Here is a 27,366-nt window from a genome sequence, read left to right on the forward strand (position 1 = left end):
TGGGAGCTCCCAAGCTGTTATATCTTATTGACTTGAGGCTTTTAAATTCTCCTTCTGTAGACTTGCTATGTATACAGTTAAATGATGTGTTATATCCTGCCACATCTTTTTCACAATTAAACCTATATGACGTCTATCAAAATTAGCTGCCCCTCTCAAGATTTGTATGCAATGTGAGGTGACGGGAAGACTACTGGGTATTTTTAATAGTAAACTCCTCATCTGTCTTGCACCCCCAGCAGACTCTGTCTGCACTATTAAAAAAGAAAATGAACAACTTCTCAGGAGCTGTTTTAATTAATGAATTGGTGTTGGTTGCAATACAACTACAAATCTTTCAGTTCTATCTTGTTTGATCTCCACTCCACAGCAGCAGTTTCCCAGGAACATGTCCTACTGTTGCACTGGCTACGTGTTCTTATTGGAGCAGATGCAGGAGCCCAGCAAGCCCTGGAACAAGTGACTACTGTGCCATTCCAACACTACCAATGTACCATGGCACGAGAGGACTGTTACACACGTAAGGATTAAACCTGAAAGAATGTCAGAACCTAAGTCACATGTCGATCAAAACCACCAAGGGTTCACAACAACCAAAAGGCAAGCACATGACTTATTAGGGAGCTGTGAAGTCCTCACCATTTTTAAGGGACGCAGAGATTTCACATCTGCTGAAGGAATTTCAGATGGTTCATTGCATTCTTCCAAAATCTTCATCTCTCCTTTGTAATTAAAGTCTGAATAACCAAGCCATCTATAACAATCGGGATAAAGGACTTATTAATCTAATTAGATACATTACAAATATAACGATCTTAAAATTATTTTTCTTTTTCTGCTTATTAGCGGTAGACAATGTGTTTTAGATACTGTCAGCACATCAAAAACAAGCTATTTAAACACACCAGCAATATCAATGCTAAGAAGATCTCAGATACTTTTACTCAGTCCCAGGCAAACATAAATGAGAGAGCAGAAAGTTACCAACTTGTATACTTGCTTTAAGAAGCCAGTTTGTTACACTGTGAGTATACTGAACCAATACTAAAGCATCAGTATTAAGGATGAGACACATGAAATTTTACCTAGGACTGCCACATTCGGAATCAAAAGGTTTCTAAAATCAAATCCTACTTATTTATTTTCAGTGGAAGTTATTAAAGTATGATTGTTTATGACACTCCTTTGGAAAGCAAGATACTTCAATTTTAATGTGAAAATCAAAAATGTTGGCACTCCTTCAGACTGCCTTAAATAAAAAAGAATACTGAACACAGAGGTTGGATGCAGGGTTAATAAACAAAATAAGGAATGCAGGAAGAGACATTGAGCTGTATGGACAATTACTTTCTTAAAACTACACACAGAGACTACAAGCAGTTAATGGTAAGTCAGAGTTCTGTCAAAACTATGACAAGATTCTGTTTTTAATTCCTTCATCACCTCAAGCTTCACAGACATATTGCAAGATCGTGGGAAGGAAAGCTTGGCTTGCGCGGAAAGGCAAACTCAGACTCTTGTAACAGAACAGCTAATGTCATTCTGCAAAGAAGAGGCACAGAATTTCCAAACTTCAGGAAATGTGAAGTGTTGGACATTTACCCAAAAAATAAGACTATTCTGCTCAAAACAGGAAATGCTGTTTCTAAACTAAAGGGGCCTATATCGTATTGCATCACCTCGCTGCAAAAAGTCAGAATATAGCCATAAATTGAAGAATGCTTGCATGACATAATATTCATCTTCTGGTATTCAGCCACAATGTTATAGTTATAACAGGGTGGGTGGCTAGGGAGACGGCATCTATTCTCCAGTGAACTTAAAGCTAATTATAGCTGAGCTGCTCTTTCTATTTATAAAGCTACTCAAAGATGGAATTATAGAAGACCTCTGCCAGCAACTAGAAGAAAAAAATCCTTCAAAAATTTGCTTCCACTGCTAGAAGCTCGCTTAGCACAATGCTGAAATGTAGAGCTACGAATATCTAGTGTATGTTAACTGATATATAGAAAAAACCTAGATTATCGTTCCTATCATTGACTTTCAGCCCATGATGCTTTTCTACCTGCTGGCAAACTGCTATAAAACAGGTTCAGTACTCACACTCCTGATTTGACACTTATATATGGATTTTTTTCAACATCCAGTTCTTCTAAATTGGCAACTGCGCTTTGTATGCAGATAGGAAGTCCCCCTGTGCCAGCTCCCAGGCGGAACTCGATCTCTGGAACACTGCAGTCCTGCAGAAACAAACCAAATGCTAAGGATTATCCATGCTCAGAAAGTCTGCCCCACTGGAGGGATGGGGAAAAAGGACAAGTAATCTTTCGTTCTTTTTTCCTGTTTTCTTACCCCTCTAACCTAACTCTGGGCTTTATGTAAAGGAAGGTTTTTGTTTTTAAATGGAAGTTGTGATTTTTATAAAAGGTAAGAGAAGTAAATTTCCATCTCCTAGTAACTTTCAAAAAAAAAAAAAGTACATTTATGCCTAGGCTGCTTTCAAAAAGCTGTTTAAATACTATTCAGGTAAAGGTTCTGACAGCATTTACTGACAGACAAACCATGCATATCATACTGTCAATTATTTATTTATTTATTTTTAAGACGTTGCTTCCGTAAGACACATGTAGATAAATATTATGCATGTATTACTAAAATTTTCTAGAAATGTCTACTACTTCATTCCTCTTCTTCCCCTCCAGCCCCCCTGGTGATAATTAGGTTCTGTTATGCATCTGACTATGCTTTCAAGACATGTGAGTTCAATTTTCTGTCACATTAAATAATTTCACAGTGTCTTAGACAAAGAAAGAAAAAGAACAGTACTGGAAAGCATTTGTAAAGAAGACAGTTTAGCAATTTTTCTGTTACTACAAAGCAACAAACTCTGTTACAATCTTGAAGGTATACGTCTATGCCAGAGAACAACTTATTGAACACATGACCTGCTCTAGAATTTGCAGACTTTTTAGTTGAACCACATTAATTTAATAACTATATAAAATACATTGTCAAAACCTTTTTTTTTTTTTTCTCCCAGCACTCAAACACATTATGAATCAATAAGCATCTCCTGTAAGGTCCTGATTCAGCAGTGTATTACAGAATTGCCTTCCTGTTACAGTGAAAGGTGGCTCACACACTTATAGTTTGCTAAGCTATAGCTGAAAACCTTCAGTACTCAGTATTAACTTCATAGTACACTTTCCCTTTGGGCCCATGGGTCCTTTGCATTAGGCCAATGAACTTGAATAGCATAAAAAGACCCCGGAAGTCCTAAATGTAGCTGGATGGATGAAGATGCCACTTAAATGTGCGATGGAGAAGAAGGATGAGAAGCTGACCCCAAGGTTCCTTCAACAGAAGTATTGGGTTACTGGATTTGTTCAGGAACCAGACAGGGTCACAACAAAATCCCACATACCCTGTGGCTTCTCAGAAACCCAGAAGACAAAATACATAGAGCTGGCAGGGAAACCCAGCCTGAGGGCACAAAAGCTCTTAACGTTTCAGCCCCTCATCTCGTAACAATGCCAACACACTCTCCCTTTACACCTGGTTTTGAGTGGAGCTTTCAAATGAAGAAGCATCACAACTAGAAAAACAGCTCTGCTTGGTCAAAGTTCTTTCAGGAGTTATTTAACTGTCAGCAATAATTGTGGCAATTCTAATATGTGCACTTCTGTATATTACTTCACTTTCCTCATGAGACTTAAGTACCACAGTATTCTGTTTTGGCAACTCCTTCTCTTGCACAATCGTGTTTCCTTCTTATTGTACCTTGCAAACAATGAATACTATTTGTTTTCAGGAAAACAAAAAACAAGAAAAAGGCCACCATCCTTTAATACCAGAATTTTAATATTCAGATGAATAAAAGCAGAAAGACTAGGGATAAAAACCTTTCTAGTACAATGCTACCTTATAGCAAGGAACATTATTCCTCAAGTTCTAAAGGTATTGCAAAACAAGATTAAAAAAAGTTTTATTGTAGTTTTATAGTCTCCTATAATACCTGACATATACGTCTGAAATCTGTGAATCCAACAGTAAAATTTGATAAGCAAGATCAGAAGTTGCTCCAACAAGAATTCCACAGGTAGTGATGCTAGACTCTAATGGTTTCAGATAAATTCTGAAACAAAGTACCTACAAGACTAAACAAGCAGCAAAATAAAGTATCTTTGCCTGAGGGCTCAGACAGACTAGGAGCCAGTATGTTTGATTTTCATTTGGTAGGAGGTATTTTTTTTCCATTTGAAGTTTGGAAAGAACCAGTTTGTATTCTCTTTTCAAGTTTTGCTATCCTCATTGAAGCTCAAGGCAGGCTCCACCTCAACAGTTCTCCAAAGCCTACGTGAATCACAAGCATTCAGAATAAAATCTCTCCCAGTTACCACCATCTCTCTTCAGCCAGATTTTGACAGCCATAAACAAACTCTACTCATTGCAATGGTATTTTTGTGTGTACTAGATTAAGTCTACGAAGTCCTGTCGTAAAGTAATAAACTGAGGTCTTCATCAAAAGCAACACCTACTTTTAAAGTTAATAACATCTTCAAGCAAGAAGTACCTTATATTTTCTAAGCATATTAAAAAAAATCACAAATACACATTTTGACTTAAATAGCTCAAATTACATACATTAAGACTATATATATTAATTCACAGATTGCAAAAAAAAAAGATAGAATTACCTTGCTGTATAAATGAACACTATGTATTTGCAGATGTACATTCAAGTAGAATAACATTGATTTCTATAGCTTAAGCATGTAAACTTTAGCTGAGTAAATATTTGCCCTAGCATGTTCAGATTTGCCTAAATGTATTTAATTGGCATCATTACTTTCAGAAGCTTTTTTAACTTTTCTAATGAAGCCACTATCTTTAAAAACAAAATGAAAACCACACAAATATGACAGCATTCAAGTCAAGAACCAGATCCTTCAGCCCCAAACCCTTTCATTTGCAAGGCGTCAAGATTTTAGAGTAAGATAGCCACATGCAAAACTACTATCACAGTGTTTCTGGACAGATCCCAAACTGGAAAGTTTCCTTCCTATTCCCCCTGCCCTGCCACCCACTTCACAAGCAGTCAAAACTCATGCCACATTCATTATGCTACTGACACATCAGGCGAAAACAAAAGAAAAAGCACTGCAAACAGATTTAAGTCTCCTCTGGGTAGTTGTCTTCATTACCAATGATACTACACAACTAGTAAATGCTTAGGTAGGTCACAGCCTATGGTCACTCAACTGTGGCACTCTACCCTCACCTCCACCAAGTCATCCTGGAGCAATCGTGCTTCCCTCACGGTCTTCTAGGAGAAGAGATGAGGAAGCAGCAAAGACGACACTGTCTTCTACAATCTACAAAGTGTTTAGAAAGCATGGGGACTACTCAAGCCAGCTTGCTGAGAACAGACATTTCCAGAACTGTATCATGCCTCTTAGCAAAAAGGTTCAGGCTTCCTCTGAAGAAAGTTACAAAGCACCCTCAAGACCTTAGCATTAACTATTACTCTTGGTGGCATCTTTGGCATTTTTCTAGTCTGTCCAAGAGCCCTACCATAAGCAAGAGACCCAGAGCCTTCAACCACCTGAAAGTGGTCTTGGCTATTTACCCTTCTTCTGGATTCAGGGTTACAGCACCAGCAGGGCTAAGCACTTTCAGTGCTGTTCTTCTCATTGGAGCGGTATACTTTGGTGACTGAGGTGATCAAAATAGCCTGTTTAAATGATGGTAGCCTTTTATATCAACAACAGGACAAAGCATGACTAAAGCCTGGCTTCTCAAGCAAAAAGTAAAGACGATGAGAGAAGAGAAGAGTCTATTGAAAACCAGGCCTAATTAGTTCTTGTGCTCACACAATTGCTTTTTAATACAGTCTAGACACGCATCTTACTGTTGATACATAGTTTGTCCTTAGGACATGTCAGCTTCTGCAGCATTTTTAACATTCTTATTCTGTCAGTACTACAGCCTTTTTTTATCCATTCAAAATCCTTTCTTCCAGTTCTGCCTTGCACCTCTCTTGCTATCACACATCATCACAAAACCAAACTACAAAACTTAACATGGCTGCAAGTAAAACAAAATATTAAAGAAATGAATGCCTATACCACCACCAACGCTTCAGGATACCTTGTGGCATTTGATTATGTAGTCACTGCTTGAATTAATATTTTCTTTTCATCCAGCAAACCACACAAACAGAACACAGCCTTCAAGTAATATTGAGCATTGGGTGAGCATTGCCATTACAAAAAGTTTTGCTTAAGGAAACTGCACAAGGAATACAGTTATTCCCTGCCTAAGCATCTTGCAGATAGAGATTACAAACTGCTGTTTCAGACCTCTTTTCATCCTGTAAAACAGTGGTTTATAGGATTACTCCAGAATGGAAACATCGGTACCTCTTTTCCGCTCTTGTTTTTGGGAAAGCAACTGTTAGCAACCTCTTTGGGCCTCCAGAAACAAGGAGAAAAAGCCCCTTGATTCCACAGGATTTACAGCAGACCATAGAACTAGCTTGGCTAAGTGGATTGCAGGAGCCGCAACAAACCCATGTTTGCAGGTAGATTTCACTATCTTAGGCCCATGTTTACTTGCCTTAGTGGAATTCAAACTTCTCATTATTTCAAATAGGTCTTCATTTCACTACTCCCGTGTTCTGTTCCTTTGGGATCTTCTCCTTCTCCCCTCCCCAGCCAAGTTGCTTCAATTAAACACACATGAATTCATCTAATCCATATCCACAGTGAGTAGAGCCACAAGCTAACCACAAAGTTAACAGAATCTCTGTTTTCTTCTGGATGCTTGAAGCCAAATCAGAGCAAGAAGCTACTGTCAGATAGTTTCTGAGCACACTAACATCTGCTAGTAAAAAATAAAAATATTAAACATACCTCCTAGAGCTTCTTTAGTAAACATCTGTTTTTCTCCTGTTTGTAAGCCATCTTCTTTTCAAGTACTTAGCCAATGTTCGTATCTGCTAACTCAAGGCATCTGAACAGCCGCTAGACAACCACCATGAAAAGCCACTAGAAGAATCAGTCAACAAGCCTGATAAACTGGACACACAGCCAGTATGACCAAACTAGGCAGAAGACAAGCCACTGGGCTTCTCAGGCTATGAAAAAGAGAATGGCAGTAAAACATACTGCTCATCATACACACAAGCTGCCTGAAAGAGAAATGGCTATTTGTCAATACTGAAAAAGCCTATATTTTCACAAAAAAAGTAAATTAAAAAGATTGTACTTTGGTAAACTACCTTCTAAAAGTAGTTCCACAGCAGCTGATATAAAACTTAAAAAAGGGGATTTCACAGATCAAGATTTAGAGGACAAAACCCTGCTTAGCAAGTTCTATACCCCCACTAGCTGCATACAACACTAGGGACTAATTGCAAAAGTCCACCCATATCTACTGGAGATTTAAGTTACATGAGAAATAGTGTTGATTATTAAAATAGGGTATTACTGTAAGGAAGGCTTTCCATCTGTGTTGCATACAAATGAACCACATATGGGAAGAACAATATTAAACTTACTTAGTTCTATTACAAATATTTTTATCAAGCATGATGGAACTAACAACAGTGTCTTTCCTGTCCAAGGGTTTTCTTAGATACCCACAATACACCGAGCTTCCCTGAGCTTCAGACCATAGTTCTACATGTTATTACTGGATTTCTTTAATTATTTATCAGTTTTCCACATTATCAATCAATATTCATATCCCACATTGGTCAAATGTTTTTAGCATTTATTTGAGCTAAATAAATTAGCAGAACTGTTCATGTCCTCAACTAGCCTCTTCTGAATTTATTTATTTTCAAGTCTTTAAGAAAATGAAAAAGTATTTCTAATTGCTGTGATGACATTATGTCTCTGTAGTGATTACAAAAAGGTCATCAGTTTTAAAATGACTTGTATACCAGTAGAGTACAAAAACCCAGCACTTTCTCTGAAACACTTTCACATTGTGATACAAATGATAGTTCACTCACAATAAAGGGCCGTTGCACTGTGAATAAAGGGAATATTATGCTAAACACAAAGAGCACTAATTCTTAAATCACAAGATCTGGTAAATATATTCCTCATTCACTAACCAATAATGGATGCATTATATTAAGTTTTAGGCATTTGATTCCTATCTTTTAAACAAAATGCCTTTTAAACGTCTGGCTGTATGCAGAGCCAGATGCTGTAGGTGTACTACTAGGCCACGTGGAACCCCAGGAGTCGACACAAAGCTGTGGAAGCAGCAACAGTAAATTTTGAAGGCTATGCTGTACAAATGGGATTGTAATGTGATTATTTCCCATCTGGACGCCTACCTGGGCACCCTGCTCTAGGGAACCTGCTTTGTCAGGGGGGTTGGACCCGATGATCTCTTGAGATCCCTTCCAACCCTTACAATTCTGTGTGATTCTGTAATCCCAGCTACTAACACCCAAAATAGAAACCATACTAACATAGTAGGTATTTTAAGCTTAATATAAGCATTTCTTAAAAAAATATGAACTGATTCCATTTAATTTCAATTAACTGGACAGGTAAACACCTAACCATCACTGTATCAGATAAAGGTGGTGGCAAAGAAAGATAAGCTATGTTTGCTCATTATCTTTAAGAAGAAAAGGAAATTTAGCACAAAAACTAATAGCAAAGAGTAAACACTCAGTCACTAGAGCCCTATGATTTATCTTGAAGGTAAAAAATTTGATTCACAACAAATTTGAACAAAATCACTAAACACAGCATACACACATTGTCCATTGTTAGTGATACGCCACTGTTGCCAACAGAAATTTATCATTTATGTGATAATATCGTTAACAACGTCTATACCTTTGTTACATGTTTGATTGAACCCACTGTGAGGTTTCTTCGACGGTGTTTCACACCTGGAAGATCCCAAAGGTGATCCAGTATAGTCTCTCCTTCTTCTAGTACATGTTTCCGACCCTGGAACTGTGGTTTCTCATAGAAAATCCAACTGTAATAATGAAATCATGGACTGAGTTGTTGCTATTATGTAAGACTATCCTTATACAGCACATTTGCTGAAAAGCTTAGCAACAAGCTCTTCCGATCATGCCAGTTATCACCCATTTCTTACATACTCTTTCATTATTCACATATGAATGCAATACCTTCAGATACATATGTGACTTGTGCTTTATTTCTGTGCTTTAAAAATAAAGTATACGATTCTTTCTCCAGGAGGTAGACTAAGATAACTTAAAATATTAAATGTATAAAAATATAACTCAGTAACTATGCAAATAAAAAGCCTTATTTTACTAAAACAAACATACTAACTGACATATCAAAACATGCTCTGTTTAAGTACATACTACGTAAGGCATAGAACATACACATACTAATGATGACATTCAATGTTTCCTTAGGATGTGAAAGAAATGCATACAAAAAAGAAAACGTATGCCTCAAAACTGCCTAGGTGTTACATACATTGTTACTATGGACAAGAGTCAGAAACATACACTGTAAGTGCCACCAAGTAAATTCCAATGCAACAGCTGACGTGGTAACAGCCCCAGGTTGCCAAGGCAAACCTATTACTTCATATTGAGCTATACCTTTACAAGTGGATTGAGAAACACTTAAAGGTACTTGTATATCCTCCTGCATACATAATCCTCTAAATACTACATTACAAACTGCAGCGGAGATTGCATGCTTTATGTTCTTTTTGCAGCACCTATTGTATAATAAAATTGGACCGGAAAAAAGCCAACAAAACAAACAAACAAAAACATTTTCTTTGGCACACACATACTTCTCGTGATGATTATCACTTTACTGTCTCAGCACTTCAGGCAAGAAGTCTAAACTTACATGTTGCTCTATTAGGAACTTTCTGTTTGAAGCTAGTTCCCAGGAGAAACATTATTTTTGCACTGCAGCATTTCAAGCCTTGTTCTATGCTTTTTTCATTGGTATCAGTCTAATTATAAAACAAAGAAAGAGAGTCTTGCAGATCAGATATGTGTCATAAATTAAAGAAATGTAAACACAAGAAAAAAACAAACATACAGTCTTTTGAAAAGATTCTGTTTATATATGACCTGGATTTCTTACCATCCTCTAATTATCCTAAGTAACGCTCCAATGGGAAAGATCCAGGATGTGGTATCCAGCACATCAGAATGAACTTCTTGTTTACTTTTGTCACCATGAATGTCATAAATAATAATCTGAAACAAGACACAACACATATGAATGAAGGCCCATTTCAACATACAGCGCAGACAGTTAATTTTTGCTTGGAATAAAACCTACTTCATTTTGCGCCCACTAAACTGATATCCTACACATTTTCTTGTTATATGAAGCACTCTACGGAGGACAAGGAAATACAGTAAGATTACTAGTGACAGAATTTTTGTAATACAGTCTCATTATAAGCAAGTGTAAGCACACGTTACATTAAAATACAGAAAGCTAGACTAACGTCAGATGCTTTCCATTAAAAAAATGGTATAATAAATTAGTCCATGTGTCATATTGATCTGTGTGATGCACAAATTCTGCTTACCTTTCCTGGTCTTGGATTGTATTTGAGACTTGCCCTGTCAATTAGGTTCTGAAATTAAAAGGACATGGAAAACAACTATTAATATCCACAACAGTAGCACAAAGCATGGAAAGATTATTCTAGGCCCACTGTTCCAATAAATGTATGCAAGTGTAATTAGCAGAAACGTCTAAGATTTTTCTCACTGTTATTCAGAGTTGGTGTAACTAGTTTAACAGAATCAACCAGTCAGCAGAAAGCAGCGAATGCTAGAGAGGAAGAACTATTGTACAATTTGTAATTTATGGAAATGTATTACACTTTCCCAGCAAACAGAAAGGCGTATGCCTCGACAGTGGTAAAACCAAACCAGACCCCTATCAAAGAATGAAACATTCCCAATATCATGAAAAGACGGACTTCTTCAATTGCACTTTAGGTCTATGCAGCCTTTTTGATTTCTTAGTATCAGAAGAAATGTTTCCATACCCTCACCTGCCATTGCTCTAAATAAACTAAAAAATGAATGCCAACCTACAGAAGCAGGTATATTACTTGTTAACAGAGCTACAATTTACAGAAGACTATGTGATGAAAGAATCAAACAATTCAGTAAGCAGGTAATTATATTTTTTGGAAAACACAGCTCTACTAATCACAAAATGTGGAAGAAATGAAATAACAGTATTCATATAAAGGGCAGTTCCATGATTTTCAGACTGAAATATCTTTAACATGGTCAAGTCTGTTATGCTATTATACAAACTTGCCATTATGCATATTTTCCCATTATATTTTCTGTTCACACCTTCTCTTTTACAATTAGAGGCTACTTTGATCTGTGTGAATCAAGAATACCATGTTTTTTCAATGATTCTGTCAGAAGACTTTTTTTTTTTTTTTTTTTGAGTCTCTGATCTTAAACAGCCTGATTAATCTTAATCTTAGATCTTAAACAGCCTAATTAATCTTAGGCTTCCTCTCTGAAGGAGGAAGAAGCAAGACATAACTTTTGAATCTGGCCTAATCACTTTGTTTATTAATATCTGACATGACATCTTACCGCTGACAATTCTCCCAGTTTTGTCATGGTGTGATCTTGGGACCAGTGAATCTTTGGCTGCAACATATCCTGGAGAATGCTTCCAAATCTGGTTCCCTTCTCAGAGTAGTAATTGGTGGCAGATTTCAAATACTGGTAATACACACTTGTAGGAGCATGCTTTAGAGCAGCATCAGCTTTCTGTGAAACTGGCTTACAATATGTTTGTCTAGGAGAAGCCTCATCTTCAACCAGTTCTGGTTGCTCCTTAGAGTTAAGTTGTTCTTTTGAGAGAAACAGTGATCGTTCAGGAAATGGATATATATTTTGGTCATTTGACTGAAGGGTTGTTTTTAAATTCCCTGTCCACTCACTGGAAAGACTTTGCTCTTCTCTCTCAACATCAAGTACATTTCCTTCATACGATGATTCTTCCTCATCCTCATCCTCCATTCCCTCCTCCTCCTCTTTACTGAATTGAGAGGTAAACTGTAAGCGCTCAGAAACTGACTGGAGAAGGGATAGCACAGAAGCGTGGTCGGTGTTATCTTTAGATATTCCACTAGGATGGCCTTCTGGTGACATGTCTGTGGACAGCAGGTCTTCTTGGGGGCTGTCATCTTCATATATGGGAGACAAAGAGAAAGGGTATATTCTATAGCGCTTAGCCTCCACGCTCAGAAATGACTCTGAGCTACGGCTCTCTGTTGCTTCTTTCAACTTGATATCCTTTCCATAAAGATAGGCTGGCTCATGTTTATTTTTTGCTCTTTCACATGCTAGATGATCTGTACTATCCAAAGGCAGATCAGAAGAAGAAAGAGAGCTAGTTTCCAAATCTTCAGTTGAGACAGACTTGTTCTCAGTTTGAAGGGCACCTTCATAAATGATAGTAAAAGAACTGTTTTCCCACTGCTCAATTAGTGGAGAAGAGCCTGAAAGACCCATCGATTCCTTCATGTCTTCGCTGCAGTCCAGACCATTTTCTTCAAGCTGATCATTTCTCTGCATATCTTGATCCTTCATTTGTACCTCTTTCGGATTCTCATTGTTTTGGGCAAAGACTGTCTTAAAGCAGTGTTTCCCTTCACTGTGTTCTCCAGTAACAGGCAATTCAGATGCAATGAACTGTGTCTGTAATCCAATATTAAACAGTATTGTCTCACTTGCTCCTTCTGCTAGTTCCTCTTTATTCTCCACTACCTTTGAATCTTCTAAGGTTGCTTTTACTTGTGCAAATACTTCTGCAGCCTCTCTTCCACAGTGTTCATCCGGATTGTCCTCTGCACTGCTTTCCAGAGAACCCTGATGACTTCTTTTGTCTTTGGATTCACTCTGCATGCTACTACTTGCTTCATCAGGCATAAAAGACAACAAATTAACATCTACAGTTGGCTGCACTGTGTATTCTGGCACATCAGTATTATTGCATGAATCTTTTAACTGCAATGGCAGAAGCATCTCCTCAGTCACAGCAGCATCTCTGGTCATTAAATGTAAAGACACATCAGATTTTCTACTAGCAGCTGATAACCCAGTGTTACCACACATCTCTGCTGCAGCCAGATGTTCATGAACCTTTTTATCATGTTCCTCTTTTGCTAGTATCATTGGGGTTGATTCTGGCTGTGCCGAACTACCAGTAGGTAGAAATCCATTTGTTTGACACGTAAATGCATTATTCAGTATCTTTTCACCTCTTTGGGGCCAATCTGCGCTGTTTTCCATACTACTTGGAACCACAGGAAGATCTGAGCAATCTGCCTTTTCACAGTTTGTACTTATATTCTGAGTTTCCACCTTAGCTGTTGGTTCTTTGATTATGTCCTGTGTTCTGGCAGATAAATTACTATCCAGGTTTAAAATCTTTGGAGTTTCAGCCTCAGTTTTAGGCTTAACCTTTTCAGAATGCCTTTTACTATCACTGCGTTGCCCCTGACTGGATATTAGCTTTTGTTTGGCTGAGTTAATAACTTCATCAATTATTTCTTTTGCTTTTAATGTTAGTGCACTATGTAGGTCAATTTTATCAGGGATGTAAGACGGTGTCTTTTCATCTTGATTATTTGTATCATATGTTTCATTCCCCATTAGTGAATAGGAGCCTCCTCTACTGCTCTCGTTGAAATGTTTCAATGAATGCAGAGCTGACTGGATTTCTTCTGCTTCCAGCTGCACGGTTCCAGTTTTCTGATCATTTAGAATATCTGTATTTATTAAACTATCCTTGCTCCCACAAACGTGGCAGACACCAACAGCTTGTTTTGCTATTATTTCCTCTATAGCCAAGTGTAAAACTGAGTCCACTATTTCCTCAGCTTTCTTAAACAAAAGAGCAGCATCTTGGAATTTAGTGTATTCTCCTCCCTTCCCATAAGTATCTTTCCATACTTTCTCAAAACAGAGCTCATTTGACTCTGTAGGTGCAGCAGCTGTTTGGTCATCTCTTTCAGATAGGGATTCTGAGATACTAGACGTGTGGTTACAAAGATTCACCTTCTCCACAGTATTTCTGCACACCTTCTCAGTGTGCACTGAATCAGATGCCGTTTCCAAAGTTTTCAAAGGACATATGGGTGATGGCATTGTCTCTACCAAGATGCAGCTGTCAGCCTGCTGTGCAGAGGATACTTCCTCTGCTCCATCACCAGCTTTGAGAAGAGAGGAATTACTGTTCTTCTGAGCAATGCCCAATGTTTCCAAGGCAGAAATAGAAAGGTTTGAGGCTTCTTTGGATCCCTGAGTAGGTGAAGTGGGCCTGGGGATGCAAAAATCCCACGTATCTACTTCAGCACCAAAATGGTGGAGCACAGCTGGGGTAAACTCAGGTTCCAGAGAAACAACTGGGCATGAAGCCCTTGGGTCTTCTGAGCAAAGTGGTGTCTCGGTCATTCTGTCCTCAGGGATTATTCTCCTAGATTCGGCACCCAGAAGAACACAACCCTCCTGTTCAGAAGCAGCAGAGCATCTAGCAATCTGGCCATTTTCAAAATTAGTGGAAGGAGAATGGATTTCTCCTTGGTTGTCAGATGAAGAATAAAGCATTGTGGATGATATCCTATGCTTATTACTGTTTTCATTCCTGGAAGAAATACTAATATGCCTATCTTCAGAACTAGGTGAAGATGCAGAAATGATGTCTACATCAACATCTTTTTCAGCGATTACAGTGGAATGGTTGGTCAGAGGTCTTCCTCCATTTCTTAAGGCAGAACGAGAATCCTCCAGATTTTTTTCTTGTGATTTATAAATAGGAGAGGAAAGTTCAGAAATGTAATCCTTAGATTCAGAAGGAACAACAGTCACCTCATTCATACCAGCCTCATTGATTTTAGAAGCAGCAGGAGTAGGATTGTCTGTCCTGTCAATGTTGACTAAAGGGCAAGGTGCAGGCTTTCCTGTGTTGTCTTCTGTAAGTATAACTAATGCTTTTGCAGGAATATCTTGCACAGTTTTAAGGGAAACAGTACCAAGGTCATGCACAGGAGCTGAATTTTCTGAGAGGCTCGTATCTACAGGCTCAAAGGATTTGCTCTTTTCACATTCATGATCAGGAAGAGAAACAGTGTCTCTCACATCTTTTAAACCAACTCCTCTTTTCACTATAGTTTTATTTTCAGACTTGCAACTAGGATGAAGAGGAGCTGAGGAACAGCCTCCAGTTTCAGAATAAGACTCAAAAGTAACAGAGAGAGGTGCTGTCATCTCATCAAAGTTAGATTTCACATTTTCACACCCATGTATGCATGACAGTACATCGGCAAAATTATCTACTGCAACCTCAGATGAAACCTTCATTTTTTCTAGACAAGGTAAACCAGGCTGTTGTGTGGCAGTATCCTTAGAATTCTCTGCAAGGATTAATTGGTGTTCATTTACTACCTGCGTTGGTTTCCCTAACTCATTCAGTTCTTTATTACTAGTCCCCTGGTCCATGACTATGTCTTTATCACTTTTAATAGTTAACACTGAAGCAGTCAGATTACCCGTGACTATGCACTTTTCTCCTCTGGACTCCATGCTAAGTGAAGTGGGTATTTGTTCATTAAAAGGTAAAGGAATAGTAGCAAGAAAGCTCTGGGGATTTTGTTCTCTTTCTGCAGCTGCCACAATTTTCTGTGCATTGCTTTTTCTTGGATAACTATCTTTATTTGCACTATCTGTACGCTGATCTGCTGGCTGCTGAAGAGTAGTGGTACTGGAATGAAGCTCCTGGACATCTGATGTTAGCTCTGAGTGGTTATTCGTTTGATGATTACAGCAATATTCTCCCTTGCTTGCTTGTAGTTCTTCATTGACTGTCTGATTTGATTTGGGTGACTGTAAACAATCATCTTGTATTTTTTTGGTGGACTCCTTATTAGATTCTTTACTACAATGAATTTCTTTATCAGAGTTAGAAGTGGCATTTTTGTCCATTTGAAACAGAACTTCTGCTTCTCTCAGCAGACCATCCTCTTTTCCAATGAACTTGTCCACAGAACCCATTTTAAGGGAACTGCTAATTTGAGAAGTGGAATTGGTTAGGATCTCACTGTCTCTACTAGATGACAATAATGAATCTAGTGAATATGCCCTCTTAACTTTTGTTGCTTCCAAAGCTGGTGTATGTCTTAAGTCTACTTCATCAGATGATTCAGTAGGTGAAGCTGAGGCATTTGGAGTTATTTCATGCCTGTTGCTACGCAAGCAATGCTGAGTTTTACCAGACTTTTTCAATTCTATTTTAACTTCAGAAGAATTTACGATGACATCATCTTTATGATCTTTATCCTCAAGTTCTCCATTTTCTTTTATTAAGTGTCCTAATTTTGGAGAGACGATTGGTTGCATTTCTCCATTTTCTTTGACCATTGAAGCATTTCCATTCTCAGTACTTTCTTCTCCTTTTTCAGCTGTTTCTGATTGATTCTTCATTAGCTGCCTAATCCTTGCAGAACCTCGATATGTAGCATAAGTGACTGCGGGTGCTTGTGGTTTCTGTTGTGTCTTCCTGTAACAAGGAGCATCATTATCAACATAAGACAGAATACACAAATAGCTAGTGTGATAATAATAGAGGTTAACACAAACTGTAGATGATGTAACATTACTATTTTCCTCCAAAGACTAACAAACTGTAGACTGCACGCAACACTGCTTTCCTGCTTTTTTTGCTCTTCCTAAATATTGATTTCTGTGACAAACAATACATATACTGTCTTTTACTGAAAAAAGCCAATGAACTATAAACAAGAACTAGATATTGCTGTAAACAGCTTCCGTCATTTGCTTTCGACTGGACAATGGCATTATTATTTATAAAAGAAACTGCAAGTCAACATTTGCAACGACATAAAAAGGCATACTTCTGTGAAGATGTTATATCCTACTAGAACAGGAATATACTTTCATACTGAAAAAATACTGTACTTATTATACTAATAACACTTATTAAAATATTGAATTGAAAATTGATTTTTTTTTTTTTTACCTAGGCTTCCAATTCATTGGTAAAGAGCAAGGCCAGAGGAAGCAAAATACACGGAGATAAGAAAGTATACAACAGTGGATGCTTTCTGGACCACCGGGCAGTAAGAAAAAAGAGTGAAGGCAGATCAGGTGAAAATGAAGACTCCATAAATACTTGAAGAAATATCAATATGAGATGCCTAGAAATGTGACAAGTAATTGGTAGACCTAGTCATTTATCTTACATTTAATAGCAAGAAAACAATTATCCCCCCCCCCCCAAAAAAAAAACAAAACACAAAACAAACCACCAAAACAAACACACCACCGTCAAAAAACCCTACTGTAATGCAAAAAAATAACAACAAAAAATCACCATAGAAAAACTGTGACCCTGATCTTTCACTGCCCTTTCTGATAGTCTAAGGATAAATTCAGAGCCTGTCAATTTTAATTTTCTTAAGCAGCTTCTGAAGAACTGTCTGAAGAAAGTTTTTCTTCTTTCTTAAAATTAGCTGACATAATAAATGCTTACCTTCCTTTCTAATGCTTCTCTCCTTCCCCCCCTTTTTGTTGTTTAAAGAATTCCTGCAGAAATAGGGCAGTGACGATATGTACGTGAACACACCAGCTCTTCACCTTCGAGCAAAGCAGACACTCACAGACTGTTCTTAAATTCTATTTTGCTTTAGCTCCCACCTAAACTAAGAACAGAACCTTTCAAACACTTATCAAGTCTGATCCTACATCTACAAACATGCTGGCTGGAAGTGGCAGTTCACCTACCTAGGAAATTGCCATTTAGAAGAGTCTCTTGAAAAACAGAGTTAGCTAAGATTTTGATTCCTAATACGAAAATAGCCAAAAAGTGTCTTAATAGCATGTTCAGAAATTCTTTGCAGCTTACCATTAGTTCATTTTTACTGAGAAGTTATTATAGCTAGAGAATTGAAGACAAGTAATTTAAGCATGATATAGTACACGAATTCACTATGGAAAAGTGAACTACGAAATAAATAATTTTATTTGAGTATCATTGAGCAACCATAACTTCAAATATTGTCTGCACGGATTTTGAGTACGTATTCTCTTTAAAGGTACAGAAGAATATAAAAAAGGAGTGGTTTTATGCATATAAAATAGAATCTTTTCTCTGTCAAGCTTTTAGACACCCAGATTTTTATTTCCATTATGCTTTTATTTTGAAGGGGTAACTCAGTATTATTTAAAATCACAGGCAAACTCCCTCCTTGTGCAATATTTGCACATGCAAAGAGTACAGGTAAACTCAAAGCAAAATTATTCATATTCATAAACATTAAAACAGAGTTATAAACACTCATTTATTAAGTGCTAGGTTTATTTGGGCTAATGCCAAAATACCTGAAATATGGGAATTTAGACATGGTGAGAACTGGAAAATGAAATTTCTCTTGGGGATTAAATATACTATAATCCCCAATGAGGGCTACAACAGAATCTCAGTATAGAATTTACAGGAAAGTAATATATAAACACCATGTCTCCTAAGCATTTGCAAAGCTAGATGCATTTAGTCTTCTATACCACTAGTCTGGTTTCCAGAGATTCCAGCAGTGGTAGCTGCTAAACATCACACACACCATTTAAGTTGCTATTTTCAGCAATCTCATCTCTTAAAACAAGCATACATATTTCTGCTTGGAAGAAAACAAAATACATTTGGAAAAAGGGTAGTAGAGAAAAAATAAAAGACTAGGGTTTTCTTTTGTTTTGTTTTCTTTATATATATATATAAAGCTTCCTTTATACATGTATAAAGCTTTTTTTATATATTTAAAAGTTAAACTGTTTTCCACGTCCTTATAGAAAACTTTCTTGTATATTAGAAAAATATTTTTCAAAGCTCCAGATATCCTAAAAATCTTAGGGGAAGGAATTGTTGAGTTCTATAGTATACTATATTTACTCAGCATCAAAACAGACATAGCCATAATAAAATAAGTTTGAAGGAAGTAAGACCGGATGATGTCCTCGCTCAGAATTAACCTTACTGTGTATCTTCTCCCATTTCAGTTAAGTTGCAATGGAGTCAAAATGCTTTAAATAACCACTATTAAACCACAAGGTTAAAAAAAATATATATATCCAACCATCGCTTCTCCCATACTTTGGTCAACCTCAAACATAAAAGTCAGTCCACAACAGTCCAGAATCCAGATAAAATTTCTTTGAAGAAAACAAACAGAACATGGGCTTGCACCAATTCTCCAAACAAGTTTTATGAATTCTTGAAAAGGAAAACCGTAATGATACAAATTTAAAGTGAGCTTGTTAAATGGTATTGCAATGTACTGAACACTCATTTCCACAACAAACACAGCATTATTTTGAATAAACTGCTCAATGACAATGAATTTTTACTGAGTGTCTTTCATTCTGCAGTTGGTATTTTGTCTGATATGCAGTGTGAAGAATTCAGAATCTATCTATAAACATAGTGCTCTGACACAAACCTGGAAAATACCTTTGTTTGTCTCCCACACCCAACTTTGCCTTCAACTTCACCCATGAACTCAGCAATTCTTAAATTGAAACCATCCAGAAATGAGATGAATAGGTTAATTTTAGACAAGACTGCCTACAGAGGGATGAAAAGGAGAACCCAGCATGAAAGGACACTATATTTTATATTGACTTGAGCTACAGATCCCAGTTAGGGGTTCTATCATTTATTCCATGTGGTCAGGCAAAACAAGTGTACACAGAACTTCCTTCTTGCCTATCACATGCCTTTTATCATTTCTCCTAATTCTTTTTGCTTTCTATTTGTCTTCTGAGGGGATTTTATGATCTGATTGACTGAATTGTAGTTGAAGTCTGAGGAAGACTCAGAGCAATGTGCCCTACGGAGCTCCATGTACAAACCCAATCCTGACCAGCAGTGGCTACAGCACCGCTTCATCCTGCACAGCCTCATCCCGTGGTCAGCCTCTGCCAGCGTCTCCTGCCGTACAGCTCTGTTTTCCTGCAGACCTGCCTCTTCCAAGAGTTTCTGCACTGGATGCTGTTTTAAAAAGGAACCAACCTCTCCTTTGCAGACATGGCAACTTAGGGATCCCTGACCTTTCAGCGAGAATTTGCTGCTCAGCATATTGTAACAATTTTGTCAATGGACCTTTTATTCCTACCGCGTTTATTTTTAGAGCACACAGGAGCATTTGCAATCTGAATGTTCACATGCAACAAGATGTTTAAAAAATGAAATCCTATGCTCCTATGTGGCAGTTGCAACTCAGTTGGCTTGCTCTAAATCTTGCTTTAAGTCTTATGAAACACATTAAGAAGCAGGCTCTGTCATGCAAAATTGCTTTAAAATGCCACTAGGGACTTGTTCCACAGACATTTAAAGTAACAATTCATTTCTGATCATCAAAAGAATACATCATTTCAGAACTTACCTTAGAAACTCTTTGCAAATTGTTTTTTCCAATTCAGATGAGGGCACATATGAAAGCCTGATTATACACAAAACCTAGCCTGTAGTTCTGTCACCCGTCACATACTGTGAGATTCCTTCTTTCCCTTCTTAATAGGAAGCTATTCAATTCCCTATAAAGCCAAAACTCTGTTTCACAGAAGACTCTGACAGCAACAAGAGAAGATGTCACCATGAGTTACGTTACATTTGTCAAAAGCAGCTGCTTGTAGAGATTTCTTCTATTATGGAAGAGAAATACTAAGTTCAAGGGGAGCTAACTCAAGGAGGGGAGGGGTACATTTTCTGGCACATCTCATATAACAGACATCTTCTGCAACTTGCCTCAAAAGCGTCATTCGCTATAAAACAAGCTTGTTGGTTTTGAAACCCTGAAGCAGGAGGAATTTCACTACCCTGAATGCCTCATCTCAGTGCATCCATATAGATTACATTGGTTGCATCTTTTTCAAGTGAGTGTCATTAAACTGGTGACCCTCATATTTGTACCATGCAACAAAGCAGAAAGCAGACACCCCAAGACTATTTTCAAATACAGCCAGGAAGATCTCTCAGTAAGACACAGCACTACATGGATACAGCACCTCAGATCCCCAGGCAGCATAGCTTCATTTGCACAGCCTGACATCCACGCTACAAAGCCCTTGCAGCCTGCACCATGGCTGAGTTTTGGGCTCACCAGTGCTGAAGAATGAGCATATTGAAGGGGGCACAGGAAGTTCTGCACCAATATACGAAAGAACTTCTTCACAGTGAGGGTGATGGAGCACTGGAACAGGCTGCCCAGGGAGGTTGTGGAGTCTCCTTCTCTGGAGATATTCAAGGCCCATCTGGATGCCTACCTGGGCAACCTGCTCTAGGGAACCTACTTTGGCAGGGGGGTTGGACTCGATGATCTTTTGAGGTCCCTTCCAACCCCTACAATTCTGTGATTCCGGCCATTGCTGGCTGGCCTGTTTCGGCAGCACACAACACTTGGCTTTCCCAAGACATGCAACAGCCATTTTTTCCCCCTCATACCTCATACCAGATATGCTCTCTCCAGTCCAGACGTCTCCCATTTTTTCAAGCTTACAAGTGCATGTTTTTCCTCATTTCCTTTCATGGACCCCTCAGAAGTAGCTTCTACACCAGAAAGGTCTGCAGGCTACAGGCTGAAATCCACTGCTCTAAATCAGTATGTCTCCCGTGGTTCCTGTCTACCCCTCCCTAATTATTTTATAATTATGCTATTGTTTATTTAAAATTTTTCCATTTATTTTTTTCTACTTCTTGCTTAACTGACTACTTTTTAAAAATTATGTTAAGGTCCTCTGACCTTCTGGTTGACTCCAACTTATTCAGCTAACTATTTCTACAGTCATGTCAGATCTTTATAAATGGAAAAAATAAAAGTCTTATTGAAAAAAAGCCACTGTGGGCTAACTGAAAAGTTGCCATACACAACTTAGATCAAAGAAAATGATTTTTTAGCCAGAGGGGATAGCTTCATGACTTAAATCTGAAGTTTGAAACACCTAGTGTCCTGGTACTTCACATTTGTATACTCTTAAAGGTCAAAAGTTTGGTTTGAACACCGTGATTTGCACGCAGTTGATTTTGCAGGAGATTACAAAGCTAATGTTCCATAAGGACAATTAAGAGTCAAAGACAATTTAAATAAAAACAAATGTTGTCTCTGTGACCTTGGAAGGAATGTTTTTCCTTTCCCTGGCTTCTCATGGTACTGCTTCTTGCTTACCTTCCCCGTCTGGGCAAGAAGCTGTACTCCGCAGTCTGAAGGAAGAAAGGACAGCCCTAGGCTTACCCAACACCAGCAGCTGCAAGATCCAGAACAGCACAAAGGGTCTGGGATCACTCCCAGAACCTCACTACCCTCTTTCCCCAGTACCCATCAGTGGCAGCCTCTTCTGCCCCATAGCTGTGGGACGTATGCATGCATATATGCCTGTGTGCCACCCTTGCCTCCCACAACTCACATCGTTCAACCAGCTCCCCCTCTGCCACGCAGTCAGATACTCAGGTGCTCAAGACCTGCCTTTTCTAGGGAGCAGGGATGAGCACGTCTCCAGGCACAGATCCACAGGAGAGGCTGGGAAGGGCCATAGGAGACCATCTACCTTAACACCCACTCAGAGCAAGGAGATCAGGGTGCCTGGGGCCTTGTTGTGCTGCCTCTGAGGATGTCTTTGGGATAGGAAGCCTGTGCACATACCCCATGGTACATGACTCCCCTCACAATAATTATGTGTTTCCCAGTACCAGTATCAGAATATTTCAAGTTCCTGTTGCCTCTCCTCCCAAGAGTGCACATCTCTGAGAGGAGTCTGCCTTCATCTCCTCTGAGGCTCCCTATGAGACAACTGAGGACAGCAAGGTGTCCCCTTGGCCTTCTCTTCCTCGGGCTGAAGGAAGCCAGTCCTTCTAGCCTCTCCTCACACTTGATGAGGAATTAAAGGTAGGACATCCCTCAACTCTCAAGCAAGAGTGCAGCTTTGGACCTGTTTGACTTCAAGGTGCCTGACACAGAGAGATTATTCGTCCCTTTCACATACACCGACGTGAGCAGAAGTCAAGCAGATACATCAGCAGGAGATTACACTAGCAACTGTCTCTGAACATCACACAGGCTCACTGTGAATAGGTGACCAAAGATAACTTTGCATTCTAGCAGCCCATCTGCCTGCTTAAAGCAGGAACCTAGCGGTATCACCCCTCCGATGCTACTTGCTACCCCAACAACAGTAAAGATGAAGGTGTGAGGAATAAGCCCTGAATGGCAAATAAAGGCAAAAGCCTGAACAATTACACTGCAGGTACAAAGAACTCCCAAACTTCACGGTAAAATTTCTAAGAAACAGACTGTATTAAATTACTACATTGCAAAGCTCATTAGCCCAAAAAAAAAAAAAAAAAGAATTAGTGGAAAAAAAAACATCGTGGAGTTAATTTTCAGCTTAATTAATTTAGCTGAATTTTGCATCGTGCATCTGTTATGAATTACTCTTAAACTAGAAGCTTTCATCCTTCAAAAAGGCACAGGTCTGTGTTTCGGTGCCAGCAGCCACCTTTCCTCTGGCCCACATCCCAGCTGTGGGCCGGGAAGCTCCTGGCAGTGAGGCCTGGGCCCGCGTTTCCTCCACCGCAGAGTCCCAGCACCAACCCAGCTGGCTCCTGCAATGGGTTGTTAAACCCCAGCACAGCCCTCGTCTTCACAAGCTCACCCACAGTTCACCCACAGAGGCTTTGGCTCCCATTGAAATTCAAGAGTCTGTGGATAGCTTGGTCAACTATGGTGTGCACAGAGGTGCTTCTGGAAGAAAATATTTAAGAAAAACGAAGCCCTCTGTTACTTCACTGAATACTAAGTCCTTCCACAGGAGCTTGGGTATACCCCTCCGGCCACTGCTAGAGGTCTCCCTCCGCAATTGACCACCACGAGAATTAGTGGTAGGATGTCACCAGCCTGATCCTTCCCCAGGAGTCTTCTAAATCCATTTTAGGCCCCATTTGGCTGTCCTAGAAGGGCAGAGCTCTCTCACATTTTTTATTCCCCTCTTGAGGGGCAGCAAGTTGCTCTAGCAGCCACTCTTTGCCCATCTGAGCACCAGCAACCGAACAATGCTGCACTTTCACCTTTGGTTTCTGGAGGCAGAAGCCAGAAAGCCATGGGAAGAGCAATTCCCATGTCCCTCTCCTCCCTCCCTCCCCCATCTCCCCACCGCTACCTCTGCCCCTCACTCCTCCTTGTGCTACCCCAGGTCTCTGTGAAGCAAATTGCATCAGGGAAGTATTTGCCGATACAATGGGAACCTTTATGCAGGCACGTTATAATAAAATAATTAGGACAGCACTCTTTTCTTCCTTTTACTGTGATCTTCCAACAAATGCTTTCAAAGATGCGTGGAAACTGTCATACTGTGTGCACACTCGTGGTTTAAAATGTTCAGGTCTTGTGTGTAAAATAGGTCCTGGTTAGGCAATTACAGAGAAGGACACGGCTCTGTTCACAAGATGGATTTGATTTCAGCAAATGCCTCACTAGCTTCCCCACTCTTCTACATTATTCCTCAAGAGTTACCTGGTGAGACCATCGCTTGGAATTAAGTGATTTCATTTCTGTTCATTTACTCTTGATTCTGTGCCAAACGCATCTATTGAGAAAGATGAATGCTGCTACTACTTACTGAACCAAAACCACAATACACAATCAATCAGGCAAATTAATGGTTGTTTTTTCAGGTCACCACAAGACTGCATCTGACCAGTAATACAAAGGTGAATGACAAGCTCTGAAAGAGACATGTTAACCACATTTATCAGAAGGATTTTATCATCTGCATTTCTAACAGAGCAAAATAAAAGGATAGCCTTTTTGACAGTACTAAGATGGAAACACTATGCAATTATGTGTGTATCAACTGGTTTTCTAGACTTTAAAATCCAAAAACCTCCAACCCTCACAAAACTTAATAACGTATTACCTAGTAGATCTGTACCTTGTCTCAAATTTGTCTCTCCTCATGGCTACCCCCCCTTCTGAATGAAATAGCTTGCAATGCTCTAGCTAAACTATTACGAGGACTTGGCTCCTGGTAGGGTGCAAAGTGTAAAAGCAAACTGTTTTGAACACTGCTTTTGAAACCACCCCCTCTCATCTTCTACTTACAGTTAGGAAATCCTTGCAGTCGTGGGTTGGAAATTCTCTCTCACTTCCAAGCCCACAGGGGTCGTAACAGAAGGGAGAAGTCAGAATCTTTAATACTTTGTTAAATTTGGGTATTAGCATTTTAACCAATGGTCAGGATTTTACAGTCAAAACATTTAGAGTTTTCAACAACTTTTCAGCTCATCGATCATGTTCAGCAATGCAACAAGACTTCTTACTGAACTCCAGAACAAGCCATGCGATTTCACAAGTTAAGCATTGTTAAACATCGTTAAGCATTTCACTACACACATCGACTATTGTTCATGAATGCTATAAACAAAAAAAGTATGAGAAGATAGGCAAATGGCAAGCAGTCAGCAGAGAAGATCTAGGCCATCAGATTTTTTTTTTTAATTTTATTTATTTATTTATAGTTATTATTTTTCCCCTGGGAAAAAGAGAAATAAGTTGTTAGAGTTACGAGTTATGTTCTCAGTCACTTGTAGAGTGTACTGCCTATTACCTTGACTGCTATTCTTGAGAACATGGTAGGTACCTACTGCAGGAAGTCCATTTTCAGGGGTCTTTGGGAAATAGCCTCAATTTTGAAACAAATTGCTGCTTGTTAATTAAAGGCAAGAAAGATGGGAGCAAACCCATGTTTTGCGTTATCTACGTTATGAAATCTTGGACTCTCTCATAGAGACTTTCAGTAGTGAGAAATTAAGTGCATCCCCACTCTTTCATTGGTTTTACTTTTAGGGCTTATTTTGTTAATTAAAGGTTGTTTTTTAACTTCATTAAGAAGGAGTGCAAAGGCTAAAACTAAACATGAACTTTCCACTTTTATACTTAGCCCTCAACCACTGCAGACACTAAAGATTTTTCCACATGTAGTAGCCCATTCCTTGTCTTTCTTTTTCCTACTGACAGCCAAATGAGCACTATTTCAACATTGTATTTTACTGACCTCACCCCTTCATCATGAACCATCTACAGAACAGGGCAAGCCCAATTGCTTGCTTCAGTTCTCAATGGCAAGGAAACCTTAAACCATCCCACACAACTGGAAAACTAATGGATGAAATAACTGGAGACTTAGAGAACTCAACTCTCTTCACCTATCTTCAGTGCTGCAATTATTACATTACTGTCCACAATAATTGTTGCCTAGAGACTTTGTCCAATTTATCATGGTTTACTGCTCTATGCTTCTCCTTTACCACATGCTGCTGCCTGGATTAAAGGACCAGAAGCCCTGAAGGTACAATTACCACTGAGCCAGACAGGCAGGGTGATGGAGAAATAACACGGCCTACACGTTTCATCCCTCACAAACACACATTCCACAGACTGAGTTCACAAATTTCACTCTGCTTGGATCCAGGCCTGGAAACTTGAGTCTCTACCCAAGGCCAGGCCTCCCACTGAGGGCAGAAATAACCTCCGTCTACAGGTCAGAGCAGTCTGATTTCCTGGTATTTTGCAAAATAATGCTTTAAGGACATGAGGTTAATAAAGTTGTCTGGGTAGATGCTCTGAGACTACCTGGTACGCATTAAGCTCCGAAAGTTTTTTTTAAAAAAAAAACAAACACACCAAAACAAGACAACTCTCATGGGGATTACGCAATCTAACAACTGTTCCTCTTTTACTTATCGTTGTAGCCTCCTCTCTAACCAGAGATAACCTCTAACTTAATATTTAACAGTAGTTTAGAATTAACAAATTCATTTAGAATGTTCCTTATGACAAAGGAAACAGTTAGAAGATCAATAATACATGCTTGCAGTGGTCTGAAATATTTGTAAAGCCCTGCATTTCAACTTCTCACTACAATAAATGTTAAAAGCACATTTTAACATAACAATCAATGGAATCAATCATGCCTTTGAATATGTATGGCTCACTAACATATCTCATCTGCCTTTTGGGGCCTGATCCTCAAGCGATTAGCAGAAGACCATGTTCACACCACCACTTTCCTTTATGGTATCCACACACCATCCTGTTCCTTTGTGCTACATTTTTCCCCCCATCTCTGTTCATATGCTTTTAGCACCCACATCTAGCTACTTCTTAGTACTTTCTACAAAACTATGAGGCCACCTGTAGGCAATCAGGAGTGCTTTTACAGTTCAACTATGCTAAATGAAGATTAGTTAGTTTACATTTAGTAAAGAA

The 27,366-nt window shown here is 38.9% G+C and overlaps 1 protein-coding gene across 2 annotated transcripts in view; it reads right to left on the bottom strand.

Moving 5' to 3' along the window:
- Positions 1-27,366, bottom strand: part of CRYBG3 (crystallin beta-gamma domain containing 3) — a 95,931-nt gene that overhangs the window by 38,019 nt on the left and 30,546 nt on the right. For both annotated transcript variants that reach the window (XM_035540496.2, XM_035540498.2), the window contains exons 4-9: positions 11,624-16,595; positions 10,582-10,629; positions 10,125-10,240; positions 8,868-9,015; positions 2,104-2,240; positions 640-754 (exon numbers count right to left, since the gene is read on the bottom strand). In XM_035540496.2, coding sequence (XP_035396389.1) covers positions 640-754; positions 2,104-2,240; positions 8,868-9,015; positions 10,125-10,240; positions 10,582-10,629; positions 11,624-16,595 — 5,536 coding nt within the window. The remainder of the gene's footprint in view (positions 1-639; positions 755-2,103; positions 2,241-8,867; positions 9,016-10,124; positions 10,241-10,581; positions 10,630-11,623; positions 16,596-27,366) is intronic.

The sequence above is a fragment of the Cygnus atratus genome, chromosome 1 (genome assembly GCF_013377495.2).
Source record: "Cygnus atratus isolate AKBS03 ecotype Queensland, Australia chromosome 1, CAtr_DNAZoo_HiC_assembly, whole genome shotgun sequence".
Taxonomy (NCBI): domain Eukaryota; kingdom Metazoa; phylum Chordata; class Aves; order Anseriformes; family Anatidae; genus Cygnus; species Cygnus atratus.